The sequence below is a fragment of the Podarcis muralis genome, chromosome 17 (assembly GCF_964188315.1).
Source record: "Podarcis muralis chromosome 17, rPodMur119.hap1.1, whole genome shotgun sequence".
Classification (NCBI taxonomy): domain Eukaryota; kingdom Metazoa; phylum Chordata; class Lepidosauria; order Squamata; family Lacertidae; genus Podarcis; species Podarcis muralis.
Window position 1 is genome coordinate 8,829,368 of NC_135671.1, and position 26,533 is coordinate 8,855,900.

The 26,533-nt window shown below is 40.8% G+C and overlaps 2 protein-coding genes and 1 long non-coding RNA gene across 5 annotated transcripts; 1 reads left to right on the top strand and 2 right to left on the bottom strand.

Annotated features, from left to right (window-relative positions):
• Positions 1-1,128: 1,128 nt before the first annotated feature.
• Positions 1,129-9,260, bottom strand: LEPROTL1 (leptin receptor overlapping transcript like 1). Its single transcript, XM_028712317.2, has 4 exons — positions 9,111-9,260; positions 5,957-6,032; positions 4,373-4,559; positions 1,129-3,919 (listed from the first exon to the last, which is right to left on the bottom strand). Exons 1-4 carry the CDS (start codon positions 9,124-9,126, stop codon positions 3,803-3,805), a joined length of 396 nt encoding a protein of 131 aa, XP_028568150.1. The 5' UTR covers positions 9,127-9,260; the 3' UTR covers positions 1,129-3,802.
• Positions 9,261-11,621: 2,361 nt separating this feature from the next.
• Positions 11,622-25,775, top strand: SARAF (store-operated calcium entry associated regulatory factor). 3 transcript variants are annotated; one of them, XM_077921704.1, is made up of 7 exons: positions 11,956-12,133; positions 15,203-15,381; positions 16,972-17,386; positions 18,659-18,764; positions 22,181-22,305; positions 23,389-23,449; positions 23,910-25,775. In XM_077921704.1, exons 1-6 carry the CDS (start codon positions 11,971-11,973, stop codon positions 23,412-23,414), a joined length of 1,014 nt encoding a protein of 337 aa, XP_077777830.1. In that variant the 5' UTR covers positions 11,956-11,970; the 3' UTR covers positions 23,415-23,449; positions 23,910-25,775. The 3 variants fall into 3 exon arrangements, with proteins under 3 accessions (XP_028568084.2, XP_077777830.1, XP_028568083.2); XM_028712251.2 differs by lacking the exon at positions 11,956-12,133 and adding an exon at positions 11,622-11,880 and having other exon boundaries at positions 23,389-25,775; XM_028712250.2 differs by having other exon boundaries at positions 23,389-25,775.
• LOC144326033 (uncharacterized) lies at positions 13,588-14,215 on the bottom strand. Its single transcript, XR_013391190.1, has 2 exons — positions 13,726-14,215; positions 13,588-13,694 (listed from the first exon to the last, which is right to left on the bottom strand). It is a non-coding gene; the product is annotated as an uncharacterized LOC144326033 (long non-coding RNA).
• Positions 25,776-26,533: the final 758 nt, after the last annotated feature.

Genomic DNA, 26,533 nt, shown 5'->3' on the forward strand with positions numbered 1-26,533 from the left:
CCAACATTTCTCCAATGAAAATAGGGACATCCTATTCCATTATTATTATTTATTTTATTATACCCTGCCCAACTGACTGGGATGCCCCAGCCATTCTGGGCAGGTTCAACATATATAAAAACATAAAACATTACTCTTTTATTTAAAAAAACAAACCCCCTTCCCTATACAGGGCTGCTTTCGGATGGCTCCGGGGTCAGACAACTCCATACCCTCTGATTAAAATAAGGGCGTCCTAAGGAAATCAAATCAGAGACTGGGGTGGCCTTTATAAATCCGGGACTGTCCCTGGGACACATGGAGGGTCTGTAAAGTTTGAAAAACACTGCAAAGGGTCAAGAAAACTCCAGCCTCATCCCCTTTTCCTCTCTCAAACTGAAACTTCAAAGCTGGGCTAATCTTGGCCCACATGCTTCTTTCGTTGTTATATAGCAATAAGCAAGAAAGGCCAAGATCCTTTCGTCTGCGGCATTGCTGCCCTCCAATCTAGTTTTTCCTGTAATGCTCCACAGCCTCCCAACAATGTGCAGGTAAGTAATACCGTCTTCTGAATTTGTGATGAAAAACACAGGAGGGGTCCTCAATGGCAGGTAACAAAGATACCAAGTCACAGGAACGAAAATAAAGGTGGCATTGATGTAAACCATTTTTACCCCTTTTCTATGAATGGAAAATCTTGTTCCTCTATTTTTGGTTTACATAGTGGCACTCGCTTGTATACACTCAGTGACCTTGGATTGTATTATTTTTAGCTTTTTGTATTATCTGTAGTTCATTGGGCTATTTTGTACACGTTTACATCAATATCACTTTTGCTTTTGCTAAACTGGGTTCCTGCAACTTGTGAATTTGTGGAGGAGACAGAATTTGGAGTGAATTTTTATTTTTTTAGTTGGGGAGTACACACAGCTCTGTCTATATGCTCAGCTGATGGCACAAGTCTTAAAGAGAGCCAAGCCATAGATCTATTTGACTGAGCCAATTTCATCAGAACAACTAACGTCTATATATCAGGACTAGATAATTGGCTTGCTGCTCTCCAAGCATGAGAAACTACTTCACACATTATAGTGAAGCTGGTTTTCTATCCTGTTATTAAGAGAAGATGCCCATTAAAAAGCCAAAACATTCTGATATTTAAATTTTTTATTGTTTTCTCATCAAAATTTCTCTTTGTAGAAGGATGGCAATGCTGCTCAGTGCATATTACATGAAGAAAGACATACCTCTCAAATGTCTAACCTGATAATAGGAGACAGCACTATGTCTAAAAATAAGCAAGATCACCGCCACAATGCTGTCCACACAATTAATACACAGAAAATACACTACTATTAAATATAACAGAGTTGGCGCCCAACTGAAGAGTAGCCAGTAATTTCACAAAGAAAAGTAACAGTACAACAGGGGAGAAGAGAACTCATTTGCTATAATACATGATTGGAAGGATCACTAAATGAGTCATCTATTTGACAGATACAACTGTTCCACTGTCAATGTAAAGAATTTCCAAAGGAATTTCAGGGATTTGAGAGCATAAATATCTGTGTCATGCAGAAGTCGTGCTTCAACGTCCTTGAAAGACCTGGAAAAACGTTCAGACATTTAAAACTTGGACCAGGATTCAAATCACTGGGCACAAGTACTTCACAATCACTTTGTACGTGTCCCTCTTCTCCTCTTGAATCTCAGGACAAAAATGTTTTTGAAGTTACAATAGGGATGTAACCGTCAAGATCACCCTCAGGCTTAGTTTTAAATTTTAAGTCGGTATCACATTATTTTTAAGAAACAGAACCCATTCATCGCCTAAACTTCTGTAGACTGATGCCCTGATAACTACAATCTGTTCATCAACTCCTTTGATGCCAGCACATGAAGGAGGACATGATGCAGCTTCCCTACCATGGACAGAGTTCTCTCAGTAGAAGGATGCAGCAAAGAGCTTCCGTTCAACTCTCTTACTTGCAGTGGGAGACCAATACATACTCACTGCCTTTATCTCTATCCAGATGCCCCTCACCCTCCCAAGATCCTGGGGAGGTGAGTGATGCCTAGATGCGTACGCTGGGGTTCACTGTGGAGCATGCATGTCTATGAACCAGTCAGGGAAGGAAAGAAGAAAGCTCCACTGAGTTGTGCCAGCAGAAAGCTATATTAAGAGCGGAATGTGTTCAGGTGACTATATCACTTGGCTAGACTTGGCTAGTTTGCATGACTGCACAGTGTGAGAGCACAGAGACATCTGAGTATCTTACTAACGAGTCACCAGCAAAGCACCACTCCAAAATAATTGGGTCTACAAAATACGGTTATTTATGGTTAATGGAAAAGACAATTAAGAGGTATGCAACAAATATAAATATTGTATGGTACGTGTAGTATACTCTAACAGAACTACAATTATGATTAACATTTATTAATGCATAAACCGGAACATTGACAGGACCACTATAAAACCTTCATAGTCAAAGATCTGCAAGGTAGCCAAGCTTTGACTGTATATCAATACAATAATTGATCTGTCAGGTAAGTTATTACCTACAGTGAAAAGTTTCAATCTACATTTGAAAAGCCTTTTTATACCATGTATAAAATAAATTAAAAAGGGAAGCAGAAATTCTCCTTTTATACTTTGCAAACATAGTGGGTGCAATCCACTGAGTAGTTCTCCTGTACATGTCACGGTGACAATGAAAGGGAGCTGGACAAGAGCACTGCCATTCATTTCTATGTGGCCTCTGCAGGAGATCTTCTGGCTGAGTTGTGCCCATAATCAGTAGTTACATGGGTGTTCCTTTTACCTCCCCTTTGGTAAAACATATAAAGAGTTGACTTCATAGATTTTCAAAGTGTATAATACATATAAACAGAAAGATTTCAAAATGGGATGTTTTAAAAAGTGGATTTTAAATGTCAGACGTCTTCCACTTCCCATTGAGAAATTAAGTTTCCCCCTCCTCATTTGGAGTGTCAACAATAAAAACTTGCAAAATATTTGTACAATGAGCATAAACTTCCAAAATAATAAAAAAATTCCCCTTATTAAAAGCTATCCCCATACTATTGGCATTATCACATTTTCAGCTGTCTATGGAAACAAGCAACCCATTAATCAGCTGCTAAGTGCTTCTCCCTTCAGCTCTTTACACTTCACTTCCAAAATCCCATAACCATGTACACATTTGCTAATAAACAGCACATGCCAGCTATATCTAAGCACTTTCTATTTATTTCAAAAGGGGGTGAGTGTTGAGCACATGCTTCACTCCTACTGAGTTAAATAGGACATGTGAACAATCCTATGCACACTTGCTCGGGAGTAAGCCCTATTGAACTCAGTGGGACTTACTTCAAAAAATACCTGTGCACGATAGGGCTTCAAAAACACTTCCATATGACTGGACTGTGACCTCCATTTGCTGCCAGTTTGGTTACACGATTGTACATTGTAGCTTAAAAATAATTCATGGTCAAAAGATCGATTTCATATTTAAACGCAGTTATGTTCTTCAAAAAAACAGAAAAAAAGAAAAACACAGATTTAAACATCACATTTAAGCATTCTGATCCCCACATTAAAGTAAAGCATTAAACTAAAACAGCATCAACAATTAATAACATTTAAATCAAGCAAGACGTTAGAAGTTGAACGTGAAAGGAGAGGAAAAGTGACTACAGAGTATCCTACACCTAGAGTCCCTCTGTGGAAAGAGTACATTCGCTTTATTGCCCGTTCTTGCTGTTGGATGGATGGCCACTGAATGACACAAGATGCCGATAGTTCTCTTTCCAGCTCTTTTCACCACTGTTGCCAGCTGAAGTCGTCGTTGCTGCCAAATACCAAGAAAAACCCTAGGATGGTAGCAAAGATGACTGTGTTTCCTGTGAGGACAAGCGCACAGGCTCCCCAGCGAATCTATGGTCGAGGGGGAAAGGAGAGTTACATGGCATATACAAAGAAGCAAACAAACATGTATACATTATGCTACCTATTAAGCTGCAACCAACGTAATTGAATGGAAGAAGCTCCTTCCATTCACAGAGTGATTACATTGGATGCAAGCCACTTCTTACATTTATAATATTTGCTTATATGTGGAACCCATTGTTCTTAGGAGCTCAGAGGGTTCCCAGGTGGCATCCCAAATAGATCCTGTTTAGGGCCAAATCCTATTTGTTTCAACAGTTTTATGTGCCTGATACCATAATCTGGGCTCTATATCTGCCAGATGCTCTGACAAATAATCTAGAGTCCTGCCTACAAACTTTATGAACTACCCAACATCGTTTGACCTGTTCTATGCTTCTCACTTTTTAAACAAACAGAACACCACAGTGAAACACAGGCTCAAAAGGAGGAATTACTAACCAGCAGTGCTCTGGCAAACACAATTGGGAGCCCAAATGCTGAGACAACAATGCCCGTCGTAAGAAATATGGCAAGTTCCTTGCAGGCATTACTTGTAGCATCTGTGTCTTCGACGACTCTTCTTGCTATGCAATACGGAATTGGAGAAAGGGTGTAGAAGAACAGGACAAAGAGAGGCCAATATTCGCTAGAAGAAAAGAAAGCAAATAACATTTTACAGGTATTCTTCCTCTTGTCCTCAGAGTATCTTTAGATAAAGTCTGCCTTTACAATACACAGCAAAACACAATAAAACAGCCACACCCATATATAAGCAATGTAATAATTCATGATAATGCAAATAAAAGTCATGTGCAAAGACAGCTGGGGAAAATACAAGTCCAACAAAACATCTAACCCAAGGCTTGGTGCCCTTTGGGATAGGAGGGACCATTTTTTTAGGGCCAGATGAGATACATGGTAAGAAAGCTTAGGCCAGTTTGATGCTCAGACCTAATATGACAGTTTTTGAAATAATCTCTTAACATTGGTATCTCCACCTTAAGGAGAACAAATTTATTAAGCATATAAGCAACTGTTCAACCGGAGTAACAAAATTGATGCATTGAAGAGAGTGGAATAGAAAGTCATATGATTTGTTTCAATTTATAGTTCAGGCTGTTAAAGGTAAAGGTAAAGGGACCCCTGACCTTTAGGTCCAGTCGTGACCGACTCTAGGGTTGCGGAGCTCCTCTCGCTTTATTGGCCAAGGGAGCCGGCGTACAGCTTCTGGGTCATGTGGCCAGCATGACTAAGCCGCTTCTGGCGAACCAGAGCAGTCCACGGAAACCCCGTTTACCTTCCTGCCGGAGCGGTACCTATTTATCTACTTGCATTCTGACGTGCTTTCGAACCCAAAGCTATATTGTAGGGCAGATTGAAGCTGTGAAGTCACTCTGTTTATTGCTTTAGGACTCTTCAGAAGAATAAACTTTTTGGATTGCACCCTGAGAGGCTTTCTATCTCCAAGTCTATTCACGATTCCGAGATAAGTCAATGTGGTGCTCCTCAGATATTGCTGGACTCCAACCCCCATAAACTCCAGCCAGTACGGCAAAAAGGCAGAAATAATGGGATAGTCCGGCAGTGCCGGGAGGTCAAATTGGCTAACCCTGAACTATCCAATATGGATTACAATAAACAGAGCACCTTTGTAGCTGCAAATTACAACTAGAATTTCATCACATAGCTAGAGTCTATGCTCAGTTGGCATATGTTGGGAAGGGCTATGGCAGAAGACCCTGGTTTCAATCTCTGGCATTGACAGACAGGTCTGGAAGACAGTCTGAAACGCTAAAGAGTCTGCAGTTAATGCTGATGTTACTGACTTTGCAGACTAATTGTCTGATTTGACATAAGACCACAGCTTGTTTCTTTTTCTCACTCAAAAGTATCAACAAAAGGGTGCTAGTGATTTGCCAGAATTGGTGTTGGTTTTGTTTGCTTATTTAAACCCAATAGCTACGAAGGAAGAAAAGAGAGTTAGAAATTAAAAAGGAAACTAAGACAACAGCAAACAAGAATATGCTTTTGAAAATGCATTACTTGTACTGCGGAAGGGCACAACCAAGCATCAGGAACATTAGTCCAACTGCTCCCCCAAAGGACAGGCTAATCAAAGCTGTAAAGACAGACATAAAACTGTATCAGTCCTCCAAAATATTTGATCAGTTTTTCCCCTCTACTAACAAGAACTGCGGGCAGAAGGGAGACCAGAGTACTGCTTCTATTCCTCTCATCAATAGCCTTCTCGTTCAGTCACTTTGAATATACCATACAACACAATAGCAAAGATGCAACTCCAGCTTGGAAAAAAGTAAGAGGGGGGCAATACAAAATAGTGTAAATGGCCCCCTTTCCAAAAATTACATCTATATAAGCTGTGAACTGCTTTGACAGCTCCTGGTAGAACGTTCTTTATGAAAATAATACAAGTAATGCATTATGTGAGATGAAAAACAGTTATATTTACACTTTATAAATTTGATGCTGATAATTGGGGATCTCAGGACTGTTCTGTTGTATTTAGGTACTGCTGGTGAGAACCCAATTTTATGCTGGGTTGCTGCTGATTTCACGGAAAGGAAGGACATCAGTAAATAAATTACTAAATGATATTGACTTAACTGTTAAGACTGCAAAAGTGTTAGCATTTATATAGCCTTTTCCGGCTGTTCATAGTTCTACGCAAAAATTACATCCATCATTCCTACAACATCTCTGTAAGGTAGATGAATATTATTTTCTCAATATTTCAGACTGGGACTGACGTGGAGACAAAGTAGCTTACCTAAGTATACCCAGCAAGTTCAAGACAAAAGCAAAATCCTATGTACTATAATAATAATAATAATAATAATAATAATAATAATAATAATAATAATAATAATTTATATCCCGCCCTCCCCAGCCGAAGCCGGGCTCAGGGCGGCTAACAACAATAAAACAGTACAAAAGTACAGCATAAACAACACTCTAAAATCATTCATTATAAAATTAATTAATTCATAAGATGAAGTCTCATTTTTGAACTCAAAAAGGCTTACTTTTGTGTTAATTTATATAAGTTTGTGTATTAAGGTATCAGCACTTCCCTGTTGTCTGGCCCAGTAAAGGTAAAGGTAAAGGGACCCCTGACCATTAGGTCCAGTCGTGGATGACTCTGGGGTTGCAGCGCTCATCTCGCTTTATTGGCCGAGGGAGCCGGCGTACAGCCATGTGGCCATCGCCCAGCCCTTCCCGGTTAGCTTTTATAAGCCAGGATGGGCAAGGATCAAGGAGACAGGTGGCTGGTTTCACTTGTCCAAGCAGCCTGTCCACATCCTCGGAGGTAACAGATTGGAATTGATCCCACGCAATTTGACTAGACAGGACTCTAGCACTCTCCCATCCCGGCCCTGACCCACGGTGGCGTCTACCTCTTCCCACAGCACCACCCGCGTCTCTTCTGCCCCAGTATCACTGACCAAATCAGTGACATTTCTCATAAAGCCACTCCACTTTCTTTTATTCTTGCTTGCAATGTACCAAATCTCTTTCCTATTTACCAAACTTAGCCCAGCCTCCCTCCAAGTATGTATGCATATTGCTATTTAAAGGGGTAAGATTAACATTGTGAACCACTTCAAGATGAGAGACAAATAAGAAATGTGTCAAATAAACAGTTATTTAAATTGCACAGGAGCCTCATCTTCCTCCTTTGCATCTGGTAACTTAGTAGGTTGCAAGATCAAGTTTACTGGAATGGATTCAGTGCTTCTCAAACCAGCTGTTGTTGTATACAACTCCTATCATCCCTAGCTATCACCTCTAGCTAGCAGGTCTGGGATGATGGGAGCTGTAGCCCAACCACAGCTAGGGGTCCAAGTCTGAGAAACATTGGCAAACCTATGTGTGTTACTTAATCAGAAAATTCTTCCAAGCTAAATGGTACTGAATTCCAGAAGAAGCTGCATAGTCTAATGCAACAAAACCATCAAAAAGTCATTTCCCTCCTCAGACTAACCAATTCATTGTGACAGGATCTTTAGTGGGAGAGACCAGGTTCATCGTTTATGCTGCAGTAAATGTGTAGCTGCAATCTTACATGCACTTATTTGGCAGCCCCACTGCACTCAGCGGGGCATTGCGTCTGCCTGGAAAGGCAGAGGATCACAATGTTTCTTGCATTTTAAGGTACCGCAAAGCTTGGCTGATAGAGTTTACCCATGTCCATTCCCACGAGTGTGCATTGGTTTGCGGTCCAAAGGTTTGCAGAGCCCAAGATTTCATTTTGCATGACAACTGGGATACCTTCGGAGAGCTGACAAGAAGGGCAATACAGTGGTACCTCGGGTTAAGTACTTAATTCGTTCTGGAGGTCCGTTCTTAACCTGAAACTGTTCTTAACCTGAAGCACCACTTTAGCTAGTGGGGCCTCCTGTTGCTGCCGCGCCGCCGGAGCCCAATTTCTGTTCTTATCATGAAGCAAAGTTCTTAACCTGAAGCACTATTTCTGGGTTAGCAGAGTCTGTAACCTGAAGCGTATGTAACCCGAGGTACCACTGTAACAATAACAATAATTTTGTGTTATTTTTATATTGCATTTTTATGTTGTGAACATACGCATGAGAAGGTCAGTATACAAATTTAATAATTAACAGTAACATTAAGATGTCATCCCTTCCCTGTTCTGCCCCAGTACCTGGCTCTGGGGGAAGTGGGGTGGTGGTGGTGGGGAAATACTATCTCTGCACATGCTCTGGAGCTGCATCTCCTACACCCGCTAACTCGGAAAGTTAAAACTCCTGTGAGGCGGGCCTTGCTTCCGGCAACAACACTGGGCTCGCCTTGCGACCCGGCCCATGCCTAGGGATGTCGGAAACGGACTTGAGGGGTGGGGAGCGCCAACCCCACACAGGCCTCCAAATGTGGGTCCAGGTATTGGGGGCAGCAGAGAAAGAAACAAACGAGACACTCTCTCCGTTTGCGCGCTTTTCTAGCCAAGCGGCGCATCCTCACAGGCGGGGAAGGCGCACGTTGCCATGGAAACAACGCGGTCCCTCTTCTCTGCCCCCCCCCCCCGCCAGAAGACGTCACCGCCAGGGCAGAGGGGCGACGTCCTTTCCCGGGCCTGGCACGGAAGACCCCCCCCCCCGCGCCCCGCCTTGCTCCGAGGCCCTTTCCATGCCACCCCTCGGAACCGCCACAGCGGCGCTACCTTTGATGCCGGCCATGATGCTGCTGTTATTGTCGCGCACAGGCCGCTCCCAGCCAACCACAGAGCGGGAGGAAGACGGCCAGACAGAACCCGGAAGTGAGCGCTCTTTCAGAACAGAGAAGGACTTCGGGCGGGCAGAAGCCGGATGGCACCGTAGACTTTAAAATGTGTAGATGGACACGCAGGGCGCAACTTGCAGGTTCTGTAGGGCGTTTCACCTGCTCCTTCCTCCAGGGCGGAAATGAGACACGTCTATGGGAACAGGGATTTTAGGGCAAGATGGGATCGGATGGCACTTTGGCTCATCCAACGAAAGCGAGAATGAAAGAGAGAAGGAGAAGGGACTTTTGATTGCAAATCTAAACCGGCTTCAGCTCAGTCTCCTTCTTAAAATATTAACGGAGGACAGTCACTCTCCCCCAAATGCAGCCCCATCCACTTTGTAATATAGAGATAAGAGAATTGAAGTAGCGTTAATTTTCACGTAAAATAAGAACTGAGCTGGAAACAGCGTGAACTCCTGACAGGTGGTGTTTGTGCCCAATAATACCTATTACACTTGAATATTCTAGATTCGTCTATTGCGTAGGCAGCTTTCACTTGGGGTGATGTGTTTTTTTGAATGGCTTCGACCATGAACCTGGAAGTCCCCCGCCCCCCCGCCGACAATGAAATATGTTACCCACCTGCTTATATTCTTATTTCTTTGATTGAATGTATTTGGAGGTGGGCAACCCTTGGACCTCATGGGAAATACTGTTCTGTCATGTATGATTTAGTTGAGATTCCTGCATTGCAGGGGGTTGGACTAGATGACCCTCGGGATCCCTTCCAACTCTACAACTTTATGATTTGAAAGATAAAGATGATACGGAGGGATCTCTTAAGAGCAGGGAATGATGCAGTCCTGCTGCCGAGACACCAAAAGGGAATGGAATTTATGCAACCTTTTGTCCTGCCTCCTTTTTATACCTTTCCCCTCCAACCTCATTACTTCCCTTCATCACCATTCAACATGCTCATAGGCTGGTTCTTCTTAATATCTTGATAGTTTAAGCAGGTTTCTGTGAGACCAAGTTAAAACTGTTTGTATAACACTTAACTTTGCAATTTCATAGTTGCGTGTACAACAAGATACAAATTATAAAATCATTTAAATTATACCAGTGTCTGAGCTTATTTTTGGAAACCGCACCATGATTCAAGGTAAATGATCAATCCACCAAGTCCAGAAGGCATACAGAGATTCCCTGGCCTAGGACATTCACAACAGCTCTCAACAAATATATGTGTATAATTATTGTGGGGTTTTTTTTAAGGTGGCGTTGTGTATGCTCTATAAAGCAAATGGAAGGCATAGTGTGTTGTAAATCTGCACAGATTAATTAATACAATTGAATATGTGTGGGAGTGGGGAATAAAAGGTCAAATATCCATGGCACTGGAAAAATCATTTTGTTGCAATTACTTAATATAAAGGAGCCAACAACTTTTACTATAATGTCAAGTAAATGTCGAAGGGAGAGGGTGGTGCTGTGCTCTAAAACACTGAACCTTTTGGACTTGCTGATCAGAAGGTCAGCGGTTCAAATCCGCATGATGGGGTGAAGGTCCCAGCTCCTGCCAACCTAGCAGTTCAAAAGCACAGCAGTGCAAGTAGATAAATATGTACCGCTGTAGCAGGAAGGTAAACGGCGTTTCCGTGCACTCTGGTTTCCGTCATGGTGTCCCATTGCGCCAGAAGCAGTTTAGTCATGCTGGCCACATGACCCGGAAAGCTGTATGTGGAGAAACGTTGGCCTGAAGTGAGATGAGTGCCACACCCCATAGTCACCTTTGACTGGACTTAACCATCCAGGGGTTTCACTACCCATAGATCAAGCTGCTGCTAAAAGGTCAGGTTCTTTTTAAAAAACCTCCACTGTTCACAACCTTAACTGAATCATAGAGTGCATTGCACAGCTGAGTAATAGATTGCATCATATATGTCTGTTGTGCTTCCTTCATGGCTTTGTGCAAGTATAGCCCTGCCTACAACAGCTCAAGACACATTGTGCTTGAATGTGTGTAAGGTTACAAAAGACTCCAGCTTGCTTGCCAGCAAACAACCATAATAATAATCTACTATTACTGGGGAACTTTTCCCGTGTCCGGTCCCCTGTTCCTCAAACTTGGGTCGCCGGCTGTCGATGGACTACAACACCCATCACCCGTGACGATTGGTCCTGCTAGAAAGGGATCATGGGAGTTGTAGTCTAACAAGACCCTGTAAGCGGCCTTTGTTTATTGACACTGACTCACCGGAAGAGACGATACACTCTGTACACCCAGCACAAGCCCATTGGTTCCCGGCTGCTGCTTGCTTTGCCCCGCCTCCCATAGCCAGCAGAGCCAATGAGAGGAGAGGAGCTTCTCCAGCCAGCGAATAGGATTGCCGGGCGACGGGCGGAATGGCCAATCATCCCATCGCCTTGTCGGACGACCCTCCAGTCGCGAAAGGCGGGCGACAAAATCCCGCCCCCCCCCCAACTGCGAGGCGGTTAAAACACCGTTGCGCCGTCGAGAAGGTTCGACCCTTGAAGAAGGCAGCAGCCGCGAGCCGGTGAGGGAACCAATCAGAGACGCGGAGAGCGCCGACGCCGCAGCCGCTGAGAGAGAAGACTCGTCGGCGGACGCGCCGCGATGGTGGCGCCGCTGAGGCTGCCGCTGCTCCTGCCGCTGTTGGTGGTGCTGACGGGGAGCGGGCTGGCGTGGGGCTGGGCCCAGCAGGGTAAGGCCAGGCCGGAGTGGCGGGGGGGGTGGGGTGGGGAAGGGCCATAGTATCCTGTCAGAGGCTACTGTCGTCGGTCTTGACAGGGAAATGGGGCCTCCAGGTTCAGGAGCAGTTTACCTCAGAAACGCTTTCGGTGCGGGAGGGCGGCTCTCTCGGCGCCCTGCTTCCTTGGGAGCTTCCTGGTTTGACAGGCAGAAGTGGGACCGGCCAGCCGAAGGTGTCTCTTCTTGGCATGTCGGGGCGTCCAAAGGTGACAGCCCTTTCCTTTTTTTTTTTTTTTAAAGATATTTATTAGAATTTTACAAAATGAAAAAAGAAAAAAGAAAAATACGAAATAAAAATAGTTTAAAAAAACCCAATTCCATCTTTCCATCACTTATCTTTCATTTGCTTGTTTCCCGGACCTCCTCACACCTCCCTTTTTGTATTCCCGTTCAATTTGTTAGTTCAGCAAATCCTTCCCCTCTTTATTTATCCTAATCTTTAATCTTAAAATATTGTAACATTAAATTTTTGTCTGTTAATAGTCCATTTTTTCATACTCCTTATAGCGTTATACCTAAAAACTACATAACTTTTCATCCAACATCATTCTAACATTCATTAAGGGTGACAGCAGCCCTTTCCGCCTTTCCATTTGTCATTTGAATTTGATGCCTGAGTTTGGTCGTTTCCCGCTTGCCTCTTGTTGTTGAGTCGTTTAGTTGTGTCCGACTCTTCGTGACCCCCTGGACCAGAGCACGCCAGGCACCTCTGTCCTCCACTACCTCCCGCAGTTTGGTCAGACTCATGCTGGTAGCTTCGAGAACACTATCCAACCATCTCGTCCTCTGCCATCCCCTTCTCCTTGTGCCCTCCATCTTTCCCAACATCAGGGTCTTTTCCAGGGAGTCTTCTCTTCTCATGAGGTGGCCAAAGTACTGGAGCCTCAGCTTCAGGATCTGTCCTTCCAGTGAGCATTCAGGGCTGATTTCTTTCAGAATGGATAGGTTGGATCTTCTTGCAGTCCATGGGACTCTCAAGAGTCTCCTCCAGCACCAGAATTCAAAAGCATCCATTCTTCGGCGATCAACCTTCTTGATGGTCTAGCTCTCACTTCCATACATCACTACTGGGAAAACCATAGCTTTAACTATACGGACCTTTGTTGGCAAGGTGATGTCTCTGCTTTTTAAGATGCTTACCTCTACATCCCCCTTTTTCCTCCTGTGACTGGTGGTGGGTGTGGTTGTAAGCCTGAGGCATGGGCTTTGTTGCTTTTGTTGACAAATGCATTGGATTGCAGAGGGCTGGGACCAGATGTCCTTTTAAAATGTGTAGGAGGTTATTGGGTTGTTTGCATTTTTAAAATTTCTTTAATGTCTTTAATGTTTGCATTTTTAAAATTTCTTTAATGTCTTTTATGTTTTTATATTGCAATTTTATCTTGTGAAATATTTGAGTCCTACAGGTATGGGGCAGTAAAACAACAACAAACCTCTGGTTACCTGAAACATATTCAATAAACACACAAGACGTATGAGGCAGTATACAGATTTAGTAGTAGTAGTAATAAATGGCCCACAGAGCCCCTTCAACTCAACAGTACTATGATTCTATGAATTAATGAATTAACAAATGAAAGATGCAAACTCCGAGGCAGTTTGTCTCTGAATATGACTGGGGTTTTAATAATAATAATAATAATAATAATAATAATAATAATAATAATAATAATAATATCTTTATTGTCATTGCCCCCTCTCGGGGACAACGAAATTACTTGGCTGCTCCATCCACCCAGGTAGGGCACTCCACACAAAATCAAAACACTATAAAAACACTATAAAACACTATAAAAACACTATAAAAACACTAATTAAAACAATACAGTATAATACAGCAAGGAAGATTAGATGACTTTCAAAGTCCAGGCTTCCCATTCAGGGCCGAGATCGCTCTGGAGAAGAAGCTGTTCTTAAGACGGCTTGTTCTTGTCTTCATCGTCCTGTATCTCCGTCCCGACGGCAGGAGCTCGAAGAGACAGTGACCAGGATGCGATGGATCTTTTACTATGTCCAGTGCCTTCCTATGGCACCTTGTGGCATAAATCTGCTCTAAGGTGGAGAGTGGGCAGCCAACAATGCTCTCTGCTGCCTTAACAACTCTGCACAACCCCATCCTGTCCTGGGTAGTACAGCTTCCGTACCACACACATAAGCCATAAGTGAGCACGCTCTCAATGGCACAGTGATAGAAGGCAAGCAGCAGTTTCTGCGGAAGATGGTTTTTCCTTAGAATTCTCAAAAAGTACAGTCTCTGCTGTGCCTTCTTCACAAGCCCCCTTGTGTTGACACTCAGGACAGATCCTCTTGGGGGTGCGGGTGGGGGAGAGAAATAAACAGGAGAGCAGTTGCCTTTTTGTAAGAGTTCCAGAATCATCTGACTGGTCACTAAGTGAATATTTGATGTGATCCAACAAGTGTCTTTTCATATTCTCAGTAACTGTGGTGACAACATGGAAACCTTCCTACTCAGCAGCAGTATCTCTCCCCATACTAACCACTAGTCAGGCCAGGGGAAAGTTGTAGCTTTCAAAGGCATCTTATGAATAAGGTAGTGGGCTAATTGAACCTCAATGTAACAGCCCAATGCTGTGAATTTCATGGACTTTAGAATTCAGATCCAATGTGCTGCAGTTCGGTGGGCTTTATTTGCATGTAATTGTAGATAGGATTGTAAATTAAATGGAACCTCCATGTCCAAACACTATATATATTTGATCATTATTATGCTTTGCAAATAGAAAATAAGAGACATACAGTATCTTGCTTACTGAGATTTCAGAAGCACCTGGCTGACAGATATTGGAAACATACTTGACAATATGGAACAGCCTTTCTCAAACTTGGTTCCCCATCACCCCTGGTTACCGGGACTAGTGGTCCAGGATGATGGGTGTTGGTAGTCCAACAACAATTGGGGACCCAAGTTTGAGAAAGGCAGATATGGGGTATTGGCCTGATCCAGCAAGGCAGTGCTTTCCTGTCCTCCAGTACTTATGCATCAGCATATATGTAGAGCATAAGAAAATCCATTTTTCTGTGCTTAGTTTTCAGACACTAGAGAGCTTTGTAATATTATTTGTTAACTCAGTATTTGGGATTATCATAGGCAGCTGGGAAATATTGGGAAAATGGTAACGGGAATTATTCTACTGAGAAGTTACCTGTTCGCTTTTAGTGATTATACTGGATTTTTTTTTTAAAAAAGGAAATTCTGCATTCCTATTTTTTCCTAGTGTTTCTCAATCTATTTTTGTACTCACACATTCTTCCAGATAAAATTTTGTTGCGAGAAATCCAAGCCCTGACACTCTACCCAGGCAGGTTTACAAATTCTCGACGGACATCTCCAGTTCCCCAGTTGCACTGTACTGGTGGCACAGCTGGATGTGCAGCGTACACACCCGAGGTCGTCCAGTGTTACAACAAAGGCTGGGATGGCTACGATGTACAGGTATAGTTACTTGGGAATCTGTATAAATTAATTAATCCTGGTGTTGGGGTGAGAAAATGCTGTATGTTCCCTTGATAAGGCATACATAGAATGTTCCCTTGATAAGGCAAAATGGCCAGGACTTAGAGATGATGAGCCATTGATGCTTCCATTTGCAGCCAGATGTAGGAGGTGAAAAACAAAGTTAGATTGAGAGAAGCTAACTCCTCTACAAAGTGGGTCCATATTACTTTCAAGAGAAATTTGGAGACCCAGTCAGTGTTCCGGTGCTAGTAAAGGGCACTTCTGTTTGACAGTCTTCCCCAAGCCACTTTGTGAATCCTGTTTCCCTCATTTATGGGACTCTGAAAATATCAGCTTTTAGAAAAACTGAACTGTAATAAAAATTCCCTGAACAAGATTGTTGACCAACCTGCTTCCTCAGTCACAAGAATGAATTAGTAGAATATTTGGAAGTCTTCAGCAACAAGTAGACTGACGATTCTGATCTGAATGTTATATGAGTAAACTCCATAAGGATAATTCTTTATTGCATTCTTTAAAGTAATTATATTTTTAATCCTGGAAGATTGAACTCTTTAGGCCAAAAATACAGTAGTTACTGCATATAATAAAGTCAAGTACTGTTTTTCTTTTCTTTTCTGTAATTGGACAATGCATTGTGCCAAGTCATTAGGAAATAGAGTCGTACTATAGTTCCTTACCAAAGGGATGTGACTTCTAAAGGGCATATTCATTTCTGGCTCACTTTTTTTATCTCAGACAGGGAAGAAGTAATACCCCTCCCCACCTTCTCACTATATAGAAGGATCTGGCAACTTCTGTTTCAGTGTATCTGAAGAAGTGTGCATGCACACGAAAGCTCATACCAAGAACTAACTTAGTTGGTCTTTAAGGTGCTACTGGAAGGAATTTTTTTTGTTTTGACTATGGCAGACCAACACGGCTACCTATCTGTAAAGGGAAGAAGCTGACACAGAATGTTTGAGATCCATGCTACTTCACTCTGACACTCCCTCTGCCAACTTTTGTTTAAAACTTTAAACATTAAAAATAATAAAAATAATAAAAATGACATGCTGTTTTAATCTTTTGAGGATATATGCATCCTATTAAATTTAAAAATCCCTAGGGATAAACAAAAAGTACTATATATATATATATGCAGTCAAACAGTTGGTGTTGACTGCTACAGAACTCAGAGAATACATGTTTAAAGTCTTATTACAAGGAATGTGGTCCAAATTTATTAATTATTTAGTGTTACTTTCTTGTGAAATTCCTTTTGAGAACTTGCTCCCAATCTGCAGGAAACAGAAATGCTGTGTATGTTACACTGTTTTTAAATAACATTATTGGTGGGATCCACGGTCATGTGAGCAGAAGTCCTCTCATATGACAGGACTTCTCCTTCTCTCCCTGTATGCTCAGTCAGATCTCCATAAGGTCATCTAGTGTACATTTAAGGGGCAGGGAGGGGGAGTCCATGGATATCTAGTCCACTTGAGGACAGACACAATTTGGTATCTGTAGTTTATTTTATTCTACTTAAAAGGAAGCAAAAATAACAAATGATGTTTCCTTTTTCAGTGGGAGTGTAAAGCACACATGGATATTTCATATCGCTTTGGAAAAATCGAAGTAAGCTGTGAAGGCTACGATTACCCAGATGACCCTTACATATTAAAAGGATCATGTGGCTTGGAGTACACATTAGAATTAACCAAGGAAGGACAGCAGAAAGCGAATTCCTTTGGTGGGAGTTACTATTCCACAACATCTCATGATTCATTAGGCTCAGGTGCTGGAGTGATCCTCTTAATATTATTTGTTGGCCTTGTTTACGGCGTCTACAAGCTATTCCTCTGTGACAACCGGCCACAACATGGTTTCTCTCACGGTGATGGTTATCCAGGAACCTATGGGCAGGATAATCAAAGTCCCCCTCCACCAGGATTTAAATCAGACTCCACACCTCCTCCAGGATTTAAATCCCACTTCACAGGTAAAGTTCTCTCTTGTATATGACAATAGGAACACAGGCATTGAGTGATCTTGTCCAAAGCTGGACAGTAAGTAGTACTGCATTGTAGAATTTTGTTCATTTCTTGTTCTCAGTCCTCACTCAGGTCTATATTCTGTAGAACTTCATTCTTATGACAGTTCCTTCTACTCTTGATTTGACATTTTATTCTAAACCAAAAGGGTGGGAAACAGTAATCCCATGAGAGGGTAAGAGGATATGAAATAGAGTATGCCACTCATGAGGGCCTGAGCTCTCATCTTCTACCAGTCTGCAATGCAGAAGGAGATCAGCATGGATGCTTCATTGCTTGTAGGTGTGGCTTGCTTTCTGTAGATAATCTTTTCTATACCCTCTTAGTTACTACCTCTATATTTATAACTATTTGTGGCAAGATGTAATTCTGGTAGCGATGCAGGTATATTATGTTGTCACTGTACTGTCTTTCAAATCTCAAGTCAATGAAATGGAGTAGAGTAACCTCAGAAGGTCAAAGAATGATTAAGAATGACTACATTGCATCTTGGAAATAATTATTTTATTAGCAGATCCTGAGTCAATAAAAAGAAGGCATTAAACAAACTGGGAAGCTTGTTGGTAGTACCTATTCTGCTAATATTGCAGGTCCCATTGTACCACAGTAGTAGTACTTGTAGTAGTACTACTAGTAGTAGTAATAATAATAATACCCTGTCCACCTGGCTGGGTTGCCCCAAACATCAAACATTAAAATCAGCTTATTAGGAAGTAACCCCCAGTGGCATCTCCGGATCTACTTTTAAATATATTTGAGATCAGGCTGTTAGAAATTTTAAAAGACCCTTCAGTTTCTAGCAATGGGGACCCAGTGTTGGCTGACATAGCAGTGCTTTCTTTCTTTCTTCTTTCTTTCTTTCTTTCTTTCTTTCTTTCTTTCTTTCTTTCGAGTCTCTTATTAACTGTAGCATCATAATGATTTGCATGTATGAATTAACATCAGATGAATTGCCTTCATATTACCCATTGTGAATCTGGAAGCATTACGTAACAGTATTTGAGTGTGCATATGTGAACTGTTAGTGTAGTTCCCCTTCATTCCTTCAGAGTTTTTAAGCAGGCCTTGATTCAACGTCTGAAATCATTCAAGAGCATGCCTTGATCTTGAGTGACTTTCGAAAGCAAATAGCCCTCTGGTATCTTTTCTTCAACATAACAGCACTGCTTCTGTTTCAAAGATTGTTTAATCTAAATCCATATAATTTTATTTGGATTAAGGTGATGCTGGTGGCTCGTATTCTGGTTCAAATTCGAACTCAGGGCCAGGATTTTGGACTGGGTTAGGTGCTGGAGGGCTACTGGGATACCTGGCAGGCAACCAAAGGTAAGCTCTAAGACTATCTACCTTGTTTTCTCTTGGCAACAATACTTTCTAGGCCTAGTGGGTGATATATTTACATAAAATAATTTACATAAAATGTGTGAGAGGTGAAAGGAATTGGCTTTCCCAAGGACAAGAAACCAAAGTGAGAGATTGTCTTCTACATGCAACATCCAATAATTTATCCATTCAATTTTTAAAGTTTTGATTAACCATCCTTTAACTAGGGGAATAACTGGAATTTTCTGATGTATAGCTAAAACAATCATAGCTGCAATCAGTATATTCAAAATCAATCACGAGCCCTAACATCTATAGTAAAATTAATCCCAAACGTAAGGCCAAAAACTGTTCTCATTCCATTCTCATTCCAAATCTGTTCTCATTCCATTTGGAATATATATTTTCCAGAGATGCATAAAATCTGCAGTATTTATATTGCATTTCCAGCATTTGATGTGATACGATTTGTAATACAGTGGTACCCCGCAAGACGAACGCCTCGCAAGACGGAAAACCCACTAGACGAAAGGGTTTTCCGTTTTGGAGGCGCTTCGCAAAACGAATTTCCCTATGGGCTTGCTTCGCAAAACGACAGCCCATAGGGAAATCTCCGGGACAGCGGGGAAGCGCAGCGCGTCTTCCCCACTGTCCTCGGACCTCCTCCCGCCGCCCGGCTTCGGAACGAAGCTCCGATGCCGGGCGGGGACACCTTCTCCCGCCGCCCGGCTTCGGATGGCTTTCCTGAAGACTTGGGGTGGGAGGAGGGTTTTCCTTCCCACCGCCAACATTCAGAATGCTGTTCTGAATGTTGGCGGTGGGGAGGAAAAACCCTCCTCCCACGCAAGCCCCGGGAACAGAGGGAAAGCGCTGCGCGCCTTCCCCTCTGTTCCCGTACCTGTCCTGAAGGCTTGCGGTGGGGAGAAAAGCCCTTCTCCGCACTGCCAGCCTGGCAAGCGGTTTCTCTAGGAACGCATTAATTGATTTTCAATGCATTCCTATGGGAAACCGTGCTTCACAAGACGAAAAACTCGCAAGAAGAAAAAACTTGCGGAACGAATTAATTTCGTCTTGCGAGGCACCACTGTATTTGTAATATTTTATTAAGCATGCTACAGTTTCAAAAGGAAAAAATGCTTTAAAGTTCTGAGAAATATTTATCTTGTACTTGAAGTGATCTCTGTTCATAGTGATCCAGCCTGTAGTCACTTGGAGACTTTATTATAGTAGCCATGAAGGAGTTAAGTTGTGTGCAAAGTATTCTTCAGGGCCACAGTCTGGAAATTAGATTGGCCACCAGAGAATACAGAAATCGACTATCCTTGACACAATGCTCTTTTAATTAGGCTCCTTGCTTTGCAGTTGCATAACATTGCATCATTCAGTGAAGAAATTCCTGCTGCCCTGTTTATAGTAAAGCAGCAGCTTCAAGAGAACTGAGGTGTTAAATGGTGGTCTTTGCTTTCAAATAACAGAATATTTCAAATACTAAAAATTCTTAAATTCTGTTTTGCTTGTTGCATATTATCTTTTGTTTTGGGGAGTTCTGAAAAACAAAAAGGAGAGGTGTACATTTGAAAATAAAGATAAAATAATTCAAAGGTCAAGTTACTATAAATCGTATTTAAGCTGGACTTCCTTCTTTCTAACATAAGCTTCTAATATTTGTCTTGCATTCCTGTGGCCTGCCTATTCCAATATACAACTACTGTACAGTAATGTTTCTCCAGTTTCGTTTGTTAAGAACTAGGATTCGTTTGTTATGAACTAGCTACTTTCCATAACCAGATCCAGGTATAATTCTGTTAATTACTTATTTGATCTCCAGCTCCTCTTAGCTCATCTTACATTCCAGGTTATTCCTTCCCAGACTCTAGTTTCTTTGGCTCCTATTGCTTATCAAGCCTCCCTTTTCTCTCCATTTCCCTTTGTGCTTTCCCCCACATAATTGTTTTGTAGTATACTTGATTAACTGCTGCTTCAAAAGGAATGAAATTTAAGTAACAGCTTATCAGTGCTCAGTTATCAGTGCAAAACACAGCCCATGTAAATCAGAGGAAAAAGGAAGTTGATGACAACTCAGTAACCATGTTAAGTCTCTTTCTTTAAAAAAAAGAAAAAAAAGGCTTAAGATTCTTATTTAAGTGAGTTTGCAACCATTTGTTTTGGCATTTTCCTGCAATGTTTAGTTATTTTTAGTATTTGCCAAGAACTCACTGAGCACAGCCTTCTAGTCTGCTTTTGTACAGACACTTTATTTCTTAGGTTCTTAGGTACAGTAATACTATTATTTACACTGGCTGTGTGACCTTGGTTTTGCACTGAATCTAAAAGACTTCTGAATATTTGATGCTGTTGTTTATATCTCTGCAAACTATTGTGGTGGTTCTGTCTTGATTAACATGTTAAGAGACTAGATAAAATCCCAAAGCTACTCGTGGGAATTACTGTCTTCTGGCAAGATTAACCCGGTTCTGTGCAGGCAACAGGTTCCTCTAAGCTGAAGCTAAGTTTGTTTCTTTGGACAGTTTTTATTAAGAGTTACATTGGTGGATTTAGGGGTGTTCATCAACTTCCTGTGTTTGAAAATTAACAATAATTTGCTCAGTACCATCCTTGGCAATCTTGTTCTTTGTTAAATTGAAGTGTATTATTTTAATGGAACCATAGGAAAGTTTACTTGTAATTTGTTGCTGTTAGGAACTAGAAAGCTGCTCTATATGTCAGACCTACCTCTGTATTCTCAACACTGAGAGGTAGCATATCTCTAGGGTTTGAGGCAGGGTTCTCTCCCATCCCTAACTCAGGATGCTGGATATAGAATCTGCCACTGTGCGATGGCCCTTTCCAAAATTACTGAATATCCACTTGCATATATAAATGTGTTTTTCCTATAGTGACCTTTTTAAAAGAAAGGGGTGGTTTCTGAGTTCACAGTGCCTTTGTTGCTGGTGAGGAGTTTCACATTATATGACCTTCCACTTTAAAAAAACCAGACTCCTTCTAGACTTTTTGGCTGAAAAAGAACATGAACATGTGATACCTGGGTTTAAGGATTGAAGAAAATATTGGTTTATAAAAAGTGTAATTGTAGGGTGTTACCTTAGAGTGGATGTTTGGAATAATTTTCTATATATAGCTAACAAAGAATCAGCAGTTCTTTTTTCTTAATTTTGGATTGTTTTTATTTAATTAGTTTTGTTTTTGCTTTTTTGATACAAAGGTTTATATCAAACATCCAATATCTTTTTAATTTTCTTTCAAACTTTAATAAAATCTATAGGGGAAAATACTTTACCTCCGCACTTCTAAACTAGCTTATCTGTTTCTTTAAGCATTTATATTACTACTGCTATTGCATGTGGTGGGGAAATGACATTTGTTACTAAAATAGTTTAATCGATTTCTCCCCACCACAGGTCATCTACGTATAACCGATATTCACCTTACCATAATACGTGGGCTGGTCCAACTGCTCCACCTCCTACATTTGGTGCTTCAAACAGCTCTTCAACGTCTTATTCAGGGACAAAGTCCACCTCAGGTAAGTTATAAGCCATGTTATCTTTATTTTCCTGGTGAACCTCAGGGGCGGTGACTTTAATCACTTCACTGCACTCCAGAGAAATTGATTGCATTTAATTCCTGTTTAATTTTAATTTTGTTTTTTCATGATATTTTTATTTTATTTGCATTATTACATTCAGTTACACATTTTAACATTCTTAGCAATACATTCCAAATTATTGTTTTCAATACTGTATGTGTAAATCTCTCTGTTTATATATTTTCCTTATTCCTATCCGTGACTTCCCTCCACCACTTTACAGCTTCTTTTGTTTTTGTTTCTTTTTGTATTGTGTATATTGCTTCTGTTTCCCCCACAAGACGTCTGTCAATATTTTAGCTTTACAAAAGTTAGTCAATGCATATCAATAAATTTGTTTTGGAACGATGTTTTGTCATATATTCTTCCACACATTCCCATTCTGTAATGTAATTCCTGTTTAAATCTTTGGGGGTAGATAAGTGACAAGTCATCTGCCTCACTTTTCATAGGATTTAGGCTTAGTTTTCACCAAGCTGATAAACCTGTATGGACTGTACAACATAATGTAGGAGAAAGCACACATAATTTAATACTCTCCCATATTACTGCCTCGCATCAGGCATATAGAAAATTTGTATATTAAAATATGCGAGTAGAACAGCTTTCCACCTGTTTTCAAAAGGTCTTGTCTTACGTGTACAATATTTACTCAAATGGAGTTCTATTAAACATTGTAATAGATGAGAGAGGATACACCCACACAACACATTTGTAGTAATGTTTAATTGTTTATTGGTGGTGGTTTTTTGTGTGTGTGAGTGAGTGTGTGTGTGTGTGTGTGTGTGTGTGTATATATATATATATATATATATATTTTCCTTGCCTTTTTCCTCTGACAGTGACTTAAGGCCACTTACAGATAAAATAAGAACAGTTGAAAACAAAGGGTGGTGGTGGGGAATAATTTAAAAACAAGTAAACATTAATAGAATTTATGTATATAATACAAAATTATTTCTTCAATCTGTTCTCAAAAGTATTACCCATTGACTGATCATCTTTCTCTTTCTCTCTTAGGTTTTGGAGGCACAAAAAGGAGATAAAGTTCCTGATCTGCTTGAGTGTGTGAATAAAAACAACTTTCCAGCAATTCTTTAAAATTCTTTCCAATAATTTTGAAACCTGTTTTAGGCTTGGCTTTGTAAAAGTTCATCTTTGGATTCAGTTACACATATGTGTATTCGAGTTTGAACTTTAATATATAGTTTTAGATTTCAGGAGTTGTTTTGGATAATTGCTTAGAATAGAAAAACAAGAAGCGGACACAAATTCTTTCTGAATTAAGTCCCAGTGAAAACAATGGTACATTTCTGAGTAAACCATAATTTACAATGGGCAACATTTTTAAAAACAAAACAAACAAACAAAAAATAAAGAGCATGAAGAAATACTATTACAGCAGGTTGAACGCAGCATGAAGGCGAATCTTCTCATTAAACTTGTTCCAAAATGTTACAAAAAATACCCATTTCCCCATAAACCATAATCATAGTAACTATTGTACCAAATTTTCTCTATCCATTCAGATATAGTAAGAGATATGCTTTTCCCCCTCCCCAATTTTTAGCTGTTATAATCTTAGTAGCAGTTACAGTATAAGGTTAAACTCTATTTCTTGATCATTTTACGGAAAAACATATTTTAGATTTGTTCCTTCCAAATAAAAAGGTACTGTAGTGGGACCAAAAGTTATTAGTTGCAGAAGCATCTGAACTTCTTGACGAGCTTGTAACAGAACCCCCCATCAGTCAACCTTGAAACAAGGGACAGATTTCAAAGTAGCCCCCACTGTAGGGGGGGAGGAGGATAGAGAAGGGTGGGTGAGAGAGAAGGACCTTTCTGGATAGTTACCTTTATGCCTGATAAGTAAAAAATGGAAGTGAAAGTTTGAGAATTCCAGTTTGCTTTCTGGGGATAATAACATGGAAATAACAATGGGGATAATAACTAGGAAATGGCATATCTACATCTTTGAAAAAACTGCTTTAACTTGTTTTTATTTGGTTTTGGGGTGAAAACACAAGAATAGACATGCATGGAGTTTTAAAAGTAAGTCAGTCTTATTTGGTTTGCATTCAACTTAGTCATAGTTTGAGTAGACCCATTGAAATCAGTGGATTCAATTGGCTACAACCCATTGAGTTCAGTGGAGCTTGTTTCCAGGTATACATATAATTGTAGACCTTGATCCTAACCAGTTCTGGTCATAGGCCACTAGTACATAGAATCACAGAACTGTAGAGTTGGAAGGGGTCCCAAGGGTCATCTAGCCCAACCCCCTGCAATGCAAGAATCTCATTAGTTGTACACAGTAATATATCATCAAATGACATATCCAGCCAATTCACGAAAATGAGCACCATAATGTGGATTTCATCAACATCAGGTCCTTGTCCTACCCACATGATGCTGACACAAAGCCCTACACTAGGACTAGACAACAGAATGAAAGAACAATCTCTCCCCCACTCCCTTTTCCCCTCAACCGCAAGATGTCTATGACAAAAATGTATTTCACTAAAGGCAAATGAACTGTGAAAAAGACTTATGAATGCAAAGTGGAGATAATAGGTGTACCTTTCCCTGTTTTTCTGTTTGTTTTGTAACAAAAAAAAATCTTTAATAAAAACTAGTTTTAAAAAATCAGGTCCTTGTGCAGAATAGAACTTCCCTGTACGTTATCTCCCTTGCTGCATCAGAGGGCTATCTTTTCATATGGTAGAATTTGGGTGCCATAATAGACTTCCTTCATGCCCTTCATTCTGCTGAATATAATTATATGTTACTAGTTCCTTGTACACAACCTTTTACTCTTATTGAGAGTACAGTTGTGACTGTTGTCTTGGTTCTCCCTCCTCTCCTGTGAGGGGGAGAAAAACCTAAAATGTTTGCATTGTAAAAATCTTCATACTTTGGATTTAAGACTGTGTCAAAGTAACTGATTTCTTCATTTAGTAACTCCTTTAACACTGGAGACAATGGGTAATGGAATAGGTATATGAATTCATAAGAAGTGAATTAATTTAACTGAAAAATCCAGTGTCCTGCATTAAGTTGACAGCCATTCTTTCTATATAGATTTGATAGTTGTGATCTTCTGGATGGTTGTTTATAAACTCCTTTCCTATATGGAAAAGAATAATGTATTGAATGGAGATAGTGGAACTGGGTTGTTTTGCACATAATGTTAAGTCAGAGGTTGGCTTAGTGTGAATGAACAAACATGCAGGTACACAGCAAAAAATGCAGCCGATTTGCTTCTCCCCTGGTCCTGCTGTTGCTGTACTACCCAGAACTGAGCCATGGTTGGGTTTAGCATTACTGATAATCTAATCCACTCTGCATTTTTTCCATTGATCAGACCTCTAACATGTAACAGTAAAAAGAATGGGTTTGGAACTCTGTGTTTGTATTGCTGCCTTTTATTCAGCAGTTTCCATGCTCTCTTTTTGCTGTATGTTTAACTCAGTAAATAAGCACAGTTGACAAATAATAAGCAGCAAACGTTGAAATAAAATGCAGAACTAATGTTAATATGTGCAAAGCGAAAACTGAGTAAAGGAAATAATTATTTTTTCACTACAGAATTTTGAACATGTGGGGAGAGGGCCTGGAGCTTTATTGAGGAAGTCAGGCCCTCACAGGCTCTCCTTTTGCTTCTGTCCTGTGTATCTTCACATACTCATGGGGTCCAGACTGGTGGTTACTGAGATGGAATGAGACCTTGGGGTTTTAGCAGATACCTCTGTTAAGATGTTGACCCAGGGTGTGGCAGATGTGCAAAAGGTGAATTCCAAGCTAGGGTTCACAATTCTATGAGACCATACTCTAATTACCTTTTACAGTTCTGGTCTGTCTCCATGAAAGGCAACTTCACAGATATTTTCGTATTTACCATGATGAGGCCACTCAAGTTTCTCTTTGTAGTGGCTATGATTTACCTTAGTACCAAAATAGCTGCATCGTTCTACAGTTAGCATTTGAGATCCTTTGGAAGGGGTGATATAAATTGAATAAATAGCACTAAGAGTGACGAGAGCTCACTAGCATTATTTCTAACATATAGAAAAGAGGAAGAGAATGCAAGGACTGCCTTCTTTCTCCACTTCTTCCTTGGTCTGGTCTACCTTTAAGCCCTATTCTGGTAAACCAGTCTAGCTGA